This window comes from Bubalus bubalis, chromosome X, assembly GCF_019923935.1.
Source record: "Bubalus bubalis isolate 160015118507 breed Murrah chromosome X, NDDB_SH_1, whole genome shotgun sequence".
NCBI lineage: Eukaryota > Metazoa > Chordata > Mammalia > Artiodactyla > Bovidae > Bubalus > Bubalus bubalis.
The window spans coordinates 128,558,502-128,567,360 of NC_059181.1; the positions used below are offsets into that span (position 1 = coordinate 128,558,502).

The following is an 8,859-nucleotide window of genomic DNA, read 5'->3' on the forward strand; positions in this document are numbered from 1 at the left end:
AGAAGAAAATGGCAACCCACTCCCGTATTCTTGCTTGAAGAATTCCGTGGAAGAGAAGCCCCGAGGGCTACAGTCCATGGGGTCGCAGACTCGGCTGAGTGGCTAACGCACGCATGCTTTCTCTGCTGATCAAAACCCTTGATTTGCTCTCCTTTTTAAAATTACAGGTAAAACGTGTTTATCTGTTATCTCTTCAATCAGATTAGTCTAGTATTGATCGCCTAGAGGCCATTCTACCATTCAAGGGAGGTACCTCTTTAGGTTTATAGCTCAACTCCTATGAGGGTGAGGCAGGGGACAGTAACCTCGTGAACAATTCTTTGGGGGCACCTCACTGTGGTCAGTGAACACGGTTGCCAGATTAAAATACAGGACGCCAAATTAAATTCAGATAGCAAGGTTTGTTTTTTTTTTTTTTTTTTTAGTGTTAAATATGGATGAGGTATAGCTAAACCTCAAAAAACAAAAAAACAAAAACAAAAAAAAACAAAACCCCAACCAAAATGTATTCATCGTTTATCTGAAATCCAAATGTCCTGTACAGGGCGTCCTGTATTTTTATTTGCTAAATTTGGCAAGGCCACGAGTACGTTAACACAATGTCAAGCGTTTTGCCCGGGTTCAAGCTGGTCAGTAAGCACCAATCCATTCGGTTGTTTCAGGGAACAAAACCCCTTCCCACTAAAAAGTAAACAGCAGGTAGCAATGAAACTCGGAAGAATCTTGACCCTTTGAGGAACCCGTAGTGACACACCGGCCTTAACCACGGCTTTGATTGATTGCCCCATGTGCTCCGTTCTTCTCTTTCTGCTACTGGAATGATGGCTCTATCTCGTCTTCCTTCTCTAGTCCCGCCCTTTCAGCTACCGGCTCTGGATGGGGATCGGTGACCCAGAAAGGGCCAGCAAAAGCGCCGACGTGTTTAGAGGAGCGGAAGTAGTCAAATGTCTCTGAACACCGTACAGTGCAGTTGGCTGTCTCCCTTTCCGGATAAAGACAACAGTTCCGACTCAGTGCCGGCCTTCCTCCGTAAGGGGATCTGCCGGACCCTTGCTAATTCAGTTTTTCTTCCCCATTCCGGGCCCTTCCCTATCGTCGCCCCCTTCACCTTGGATCATGTTCAAGAAGTAAGGACATGCCGTGGCCCCCCTCGGCTGCTCACGAAGGTGGTGGGGGTGGGTGGTGGGGAAGAGGACAAGAGCAAAGATTCTCTTTCTCTCTCCCCCACCCCTGCCATCCTTACTCTTTAAGGTTTTTCTGTAGTACCATGCTTTCAACACTATATGTCTCTGTATGTCTCAGTACTATGCTTGCAACATTTTTTTAAGCTTTTCGCCCCTAATCCTCAATCAGGTTGGGTCCTCCCACTCTCATTTTCTATCTCGTTACCCGTCTTTCTCATTTGCCCCCTTTCCCAGTCCTAGCTCCATTCCTAGGATTCTACCAATCACATCCTTGCACTGTGATTTAGGGACATACCCTCTTTAGCAAGAGGACAGCCCTGCGCTCTCTGCCATGTGGTTACTAGTTAGGAACTGAACAAGGGAAGGCTTGACTTCCTGGGTCATGGGAGTGAAGGAGTCTGGGTGACAGGAAGCTAGCGGACTGTCATACCTATTGCCTAGCTGCCAGATTAACCTTGTCTTGAAAATAACGTGATTGCTCCATAGGCTATTCAGTTGAGGAAGAAAAAAATTCTTTGCAACGCACCTAGTGGCTTTGCCTTGCAGATTTGGTAGACGCAAAAAGCAAAGGGGGAACATGGGCAAAGGAAGGTGGGTTTTGTGCATGACATTTTGAGCAAAAATAATTAAGGATGTTAAATACCGTCATTATTACTTCAAAAAAATCTCAACAGATTACATAGCATAGGAGGGGCTGCTTTTCTGTGTTAATGTTTGGGTTGGTCATTTGTATCCTAATGCTTGAGGGTATTTTCATTTTGTTTTGTTTTTCACAGATTTTGTTATAGGTGGGAATCTGTTTCTTTCTGGGTAGAACTGAGTAAGATTTTCCAGGAAAGGCATTTGTGTAGCTGATTACAGTTTATTGTGTTATATATGCCTCATATCCTTTCCCCTTCCCTGCCCCTCTCCAGCTAATTGTGTGTATATGACAGTTTAATATTGTATTAAGACACTGGTTTTGTGCTGGACAGAATAAAAGGGAAATTGTATTTTAAAAAGCAATTTCTTCCATAATTATTTTAGACATCTAAATATTTGCTTGGGAATAGGTAAATAATTTAAAAAATACCTTTAGCTATTCTGTTATGTCTTTTTAGAAATGCTTTTTGTTTTTCTTTGCAAAAATCATTTGGCAGATTTGACGAAAAAGAAAATGTGTCCAATTGCATCCAGTTGAAAACCTCAGTTATAAAGGGTATTAAGAATCAATTGATAGAACAGTTTCCAGGTATTGAACCATGGCTTAATCAAATCATGCCTAAGAAAGATCCTGTCAAAATAGTGCGCTGGTAAGTCTTTGTTTTTTTTTCCATGTAAAACTCAGAGAAGCTGAATATAATATGATTAGACTGCACTCATAATAACTGTGATTATCTTTATATTAACTATTTATCTACTCTAAATGAGTAACCCTAAAACATCAATATTTATATTTTCACATGCTTTTCTATGTGAAAAATGTGGCATTGTGTACTGATTGTTTTATTAAAGACTTAATTAAATGTTTTTATTCAGAGTCAGATTTATTTCAGCTTGTGCTTTAGAGATTTGTTTTATTAATTATCTACCAAGGAAATTAAAATATGTAATAAAATGTGAAATAAAATTGTAGCAGATCATATTTTTCTCTACTGGACTGGTGTTAATTTAAATAGTGTTTTGTGGGGTTTTTTTGGGGCCTGGATCTTTACTGAAAAATTTTTTTTAAACCTTACTGTATTTCTATATATGCATACTTCATATTATACATTGTTTAAAGGATGTTTGGCATATTCATTTTTGAAAGAAAATATCTAACTTGGTACTTTGTGATGTTTGTTTTACAGCCATGAACATATAGAAATCCTGACAGTAAATGGAGAGTTACTATTTTTTAGACAAAGAGAAGGGCCTTTTTATCCAACCCTAAGATTACTTCACAAATGTAAGTCTTGTTAGAAAATATGTATTTGGGGATATGAAAAGACACAAAAGGAGTTGAAAGTGACTTCTGGTAGTTAACTTATTGAAAGAAAAGTGAAAATGAAGTCACTGAATCGTGTCTGACTCTCTGCAACCCTATGGACTGTAGCCCGCCAGGCTCCTCTGTCCATGGGATTTTCCAGACAAGAATACTGGAGTGGGTTGCCATTTTCTTCTCCAGGGGATCTTCCCGACCCAGGGATCGAACTCAGGTCTCCTGCATTGCTGGCAAACTCTTTACACTCTGAGCCACCAGGGACTCCCACAGTTAACTTACTAGAACTAGGTTATATGGAATATAAAACTAAAAAGATTTCCTCTTCTCCATCTTGTGGTAAATCTGAAAAATGCATATTCTCTCATTATGCATTCCGAAAGCCCAAGAAAGAGCATTCATTCATTCATTTAAAAAATATTTATAGTTTTTGAACTTATTCTGTGCCAGGCACTGAGCAAGGTATTGAGAATGTGATAGGAAGCAAAGATAGACATGGTCCCTGTCCCTAGGAAGCTAACAGTCTAGTGAGGAGAATAGACAACAGTTAGATAATTACACACATATATATTCACAAACTGTGTAATAAGTGCTGTAAACATTTTCTTTTACATCTGCATCCAGATTTGCTTCATAGAGAATTCTATATAAGGGAAAGCATGGAGTCCCAGTTCTTAGTACTGTCAAGGCCAGGTGTTAAGAAACAAAATAATGTTTGTTGCTGCTGCTGCTGCTAAGTCACTTCAGTCGTGTCCGACTCTTGATTCCATAGATGGCAGCCCACCAGGCTCCCCTGTCCCTGGGGTTCTCCAGGCAAGAACACTGGAGTGGGCTGCCATTTCCTTCTCCAGTGCATGAAAGTGAAAAGTGAAAGTGAAGTTGCTGCAGTCCATGGGGTCACAAAGAGTCAGACATGACTGATGTGACTGAGCAGGCACTGTATCCACTGTTATAATATCTTACAGAATAGTTTCACTGCCCTAAATATCCCCTGTGTTCTACCTACTTACCCCTCCCACCTCTTCCCCTCCTCCAACCCTTAGCAACCACTGATCTTTTTGGCAATTTTTATTGTTTTTTTTTCACTTGTCATATATTATGAATATTTCCCAGGGTATTACATATTCTCCAAAAACATGGTTCTATTATACAGATATTATAGATATACTTTAAGTCATTTATCTCTTAATTGTTGGACATTTAGGTTGATTCCAGTTTATTTCTAATATAAATATTAGTGCTATAATGAGCATCTTTCTACCTAAATATATTGCACATTCCTCATTTATTTCTTAGGATAAGGTCCTAGAAGTAGAATTATTAAATCAAAGAGTTTGAACCTTTTAAAGGCTGTTGGTACATATTGCCTAGTAGTCCTAAAGAAAGCCTGTACCTATTTATAAGCCTTTTAGCAGTAAATGGGAATGCCAGTTTTCTGACATTCTTGCTAGCACTGGTAATTACTTTTCTCAAAAATATATACCAATTTGATAAGTGAAGGAATGTGTTTCAGTTTTATTTCGCATCTGTCAAAGTACTGTAATTTCAGGAAGTATTTGTTCATGTCATTTGCCTTTTTCTGTTGAGTCTTTAGTTTTATTAATTGGTGTAATGTATTTCTTTTCTTCTAGATCCTTTTATCTTGCCACATCAGCAGGTTGACAAAGGAGCCATCAAATTTGTACTCAGTGGAGCAAATATAATGTGTCCAGGCTTAACTTCTCCTGGAGCTAAACTTTACCCTGCTGCAGTAGATACGATTGTTGTATCCTTCCCAAGCTCTGTTGAAAAATGTGTTCATTGTATTCTTGTTATCACTGAAAGAACTAACATCCAAGAGAGCATTAGATGTATCTTTTGGAAGTTACTGTTATATCTTTCTGCTTATATTTGAAGATGTGGGAAGCAGCATTATTTTGTGTTAGAAGTTAAGTGAGAACAAGTAATAAAAAGAGTCCCAGGTGCATTTCAGCTGTGTTAGGGCCCAGTGTTATGAGACTTGGGACACAGTATAAAACTCCTGATTATTAATAGAGAGGTTGTATATGATATGATTGGATCACTTATTTGAACATCATCTTGCTACCTTTACATTTGAATTACCCTGGGAAAAAAGCATTCAAAAGGGAAAAGAATTTAGCACCAGGTGGAATTTTGGTGACGAGTAGGAACCATTGGCAATTCCTATTGCTTTATTTTGAAGTCTCAATTAACTTTTATTTTAAAATTCATTTTTAACTTGGTTGTTTGGGCCTCGGAACATGTTTTCTCAAAGAGAAACGTTGACGTCAGAGATAGCCCTTAAGAATCTATTCAATTCGTGACATAGCTGAATAATTCTGCATTTCTCTGGTGTTGTTTCAGCCATATTCTAGATTAGTTTTTTGTCAACTAGTCTGGACAGGATGACATCTTCTGTTTTGTCATAGATAAAGTGACCATTTGCCTCAGGTTGAGGAAAGGAACCATATTTGGTGGGAAATCACTGGAATGGGATGGCCATTGGAATGGGTTTAAGAGTGCTCAGAGGAGGGTGTCCTCTCTTGTGGAAGTTATATCTAAGGGGTAATATAAGTTGTATATATTAGGAACAGCTTGTATTGACATAGATACTGGTCATGTAATAGGAGTTCAAATATCTGTGGAGCAGTGAAGAAATGAATGAATGAATTGAAAACCAATGAAGAAAAATATTCTCTGAGGACAGGTTACCCTTTTATGTTTATGATTGCTCTAAGTTTTAAAGTTTATAAAGTTCTGGAGTTTCCTCTAAATGGAAAATTTTACTAATGTCTGGCCTTTACTTTTTAAGTTACTTTTATTTTGAAATAATTATAGACTGTTGGAAAGCTGCAAAACTAGTACAGAGAGGTGCTGTGTACACTTGAAACTTTGAAAATATGGACTGTAATGTTTATCACTTTAGACACTTCAAATGAACCAAGAACATTCTGGTTGTTCTGGAGAGATTGCAACTTACATTGGGCTCTTAAAGATAGGGGATATAGTTATGGTTTTAATGTATCCTTTATATAAAACCACCATTTAGTGATTAAAGCACTAGAACAATGGATATTTATTTCTTTTTAATATTTTTATGCAAAAAATGTTATCTCCTTTTTTTGCATGATTTCTTTTTCTTCTTCTCCTCCTTCTTTTGTTGGCATTGGGTTATAGTATTAGCATTTGACCCAAAACCTGAGAATGATTATTAGATTCCATTCATTTAGCATTTATTGAATATTTGCAGTGTGCCCATAAATGGTGCTAGGTCCTTGCCTTCAAGGAGTTAATGGACTAGGTGAAAATGCAAGTTGGGTTCCCAGCGGCTTAAGCAGTAATGTGACACCCCCTCTCGAAGGTATTTTGATAGATAAATGGTTTTCTTAGCTGTGTGTTTTCAGGCAATCATGGCAGAAGGAAAACAGCATGCTCTGTGTGTTGGAGTCATGAAGATGTCTGCAGAAGATATGTAAGTCTCCTGTTAGTCCCCCTTAGTTTTTCAGATATAGGGAACCTATGCAGTAAGGGGCTTCCCAGATGGCACTAGTGGTAAAGAACCTGCCCACCAATGCAGGTTAGACATAAGAGACACTGGTTCGATCCCTGGGTTGGGAAGATCCCCTAGAGAAGGAAATGGCAGCCCACTCCAGTATTCTTGCCTGGAGAATCCCATGTGTAGAGGAGCCTGGGGATAGAGGAGTCCATAGGGTCACAGAGAGTCAGACACAACTGTAGTGACTTAGTGCACACGCAGGAGGAATCAGAGTTACAGGTGAGCTTTGCTCTCGTTCATACCACATCTTACAAATGTTTATGCACAGAAGCCTCATTTCTAATTTTTCCTAAGACTTAGGAAGCCATTGAAGGTTATTTCCTCTCTGAGACTGCATTCTTTCTTTAGCACTCCCAAAAGAACCTGTGTGCCAACACAGCTATATTATATGTATGTGTGTGGTATTTTAGGAATTTTTTTATTTAGTGTGATTTCACTTAGGTGTGGGGAAAGGTATTTTGCTGCTAGTTTTTAAAAACAGTGACATAATTTAGTGCCACACGGTATTTATCTTGTATTTTTACCTGGTGGCATAAAATATTAAGGAAATATTAGCGATACATTACCAAAACATGGGCTTCCCTGGTGGCTCAGCTGGTACAAACTCTGCTTGCAGTGCAGGAGACCTGAGTTTGATCCCTGGGTTGGGAAGATCCCCTGGAGAAGGGAAAGACTACCCTTTCCCAATCCAGTATTTTTCCAGTATATTTTCCAGTATTCTAGCCTGGAGAATTCCATGGACTGCATAGTCCATGGTGTAGCAAAGAGTTGGACATGACTGAGTGACTTTCAGTTTATCAAAATATAGTCAATATACTTAAAAATGCTGGAACTCATTTGATGACCAAATTATTCCTATTACTTTTGTTTCAGGGTTAATTATAACACTTTGATGTTCTCCTGGTCTGGCAACATCATTACTCTGTTTCTGTGATCCTACTAGTTAGATCACTAGAATTTCTTTAAGACATGAATGAACTTCAGCAGAGTAATGTAGTTTAATGTAGATGATCATGTTAGTGTACTATAAATTCCCTATATATGGCTCAATAATTGCAAAAGAGCAATGCGCCCTGAATTACATTTACCATGAGTAAGCCTGTAAAAGTACTTAACAACTTGTTTATGTGCTTTATTCCTTCTGCAGTGAGAAAGTCAACAAAGGAATTGGCATTGAAAATATCCATTATTTAAATGATGGGCTGTGGCATATGAAGACATATAAATGAGCCTCAGAAGAAATGCACTTGGGCTAAAAATGGATATTGTGCTGTATCTGTATCTGTGTTTGTGTTTATGTGTGACAGCATGAAGACAATACCTCTGTGGTTATGCTGAATAAATTCAACAGATGCTAAAATTCTGTTAGCTTCAAAAATTATTTTAATTTTTATTAAACTTAAGTTAAATTTGGGTTACAAAGTTGGACATTAAAAGGTAGCTGGTAAGTAACCAAACTTAATTAAGACAACTTAATGTCCTTTCTTAGGCTAATGATGCAAGATGAAGGGCAAGACTTGGTAAATGAACTTGCTAGTATATGGCTGATGCCTCAGAAAATCTGACCAATTAATGGGCCTGGAGCTAGACTGGTTTTTTAAAACATTTTATTTTTTTTAATTGGAGGATAACTGCTTTAAAATGTTGTATTTACTTCTGCCGTACAGCAGTGTGGATCAGCTATAAGTATACAGAATCCCCTCCCTCTGGAGCCTCCCTCCCACCTCCCCCCATCCCACCCCTCTAGGTTGTCATGAGCACCAGGCTGGGCTCTATGTGCTATACAGTATCTTCTCACTAGCTATATATTTTACACATTATAGTGTATGTATTAGACTTGGATTTTTATCCCATTACCCAAGGGCACCTAGAAGTACCCTTTCTCTGTTGTGTGTGTTTTTTGGTTGCTATTTCCATTTTTAAACTTTTCATTATGGAAAATTCTGAGCATAGAAAAGTATGGGTAGATAGTATATTGGCTTTTCTTTTCCATCACCCAGCTTCAATTCATGTCCAATATTGTTTTGTCTCTGTCTCACTCCCTCCCACCGCACTCCCCAATTATTTTGAAGCAAATCTCAGATATATCATTTCATCCATAGTTTCTTTAATATGTATTTTTAAAAGATATGTTTTCTTTTAAAAAAATAACCATAATA

The 8,859-nt window shown here is 38.1% G+C and overlaps 1 protein-coding gene across 5 annotated transcripts; it reads left to right on the top strand.

Annotated features, from left to right (window-relative positions):
* The first annotated feature begins 760 nt into the window (after window positions 1-760).
* Window positions 761-8,060, top strand: MCTS1 (MCTS1 re-initiation and release factor). 5 transcript variants are annotated; one of them, XM_044936737.2, is made up of 7 exons: window positions 761-1,127; window positions 1,671-1,775; window positions 2,285-2,476; window positions 3,014-3,111; window positions 4,776-4,909; window positions 6,549-6,616; window positions 7,848-8,060. In XM_044936737.2, exons 2-7 carry the CDS (start codon window positions 1,762-1,764, stop codon window positions 7,927-7,929), a joined length of 588 nt encoding a protein of 195 aa, XP_044792672.1. In that variant the 5' UTR covers window positions 761-1,127; window positions 1,671-1,761; the 3' UTR covers window positions 7,930-8,060. The 5 variants fall into 5 exon arrangements, with proteins under 5 accessions (XP_044792672.1, XP_044792673.1, XP_006048869.1 ...); XM_044936738.2 differs by having other exon boundaries at window positions 761-1,029; XM_006048807.4 differs by having other exon boundaries at window positions 763-1,127; window positions 2,324-2,476.
* The last annotated feature ends 799 nt before the right edge of the window (window positions 8,061-8,859 follow it).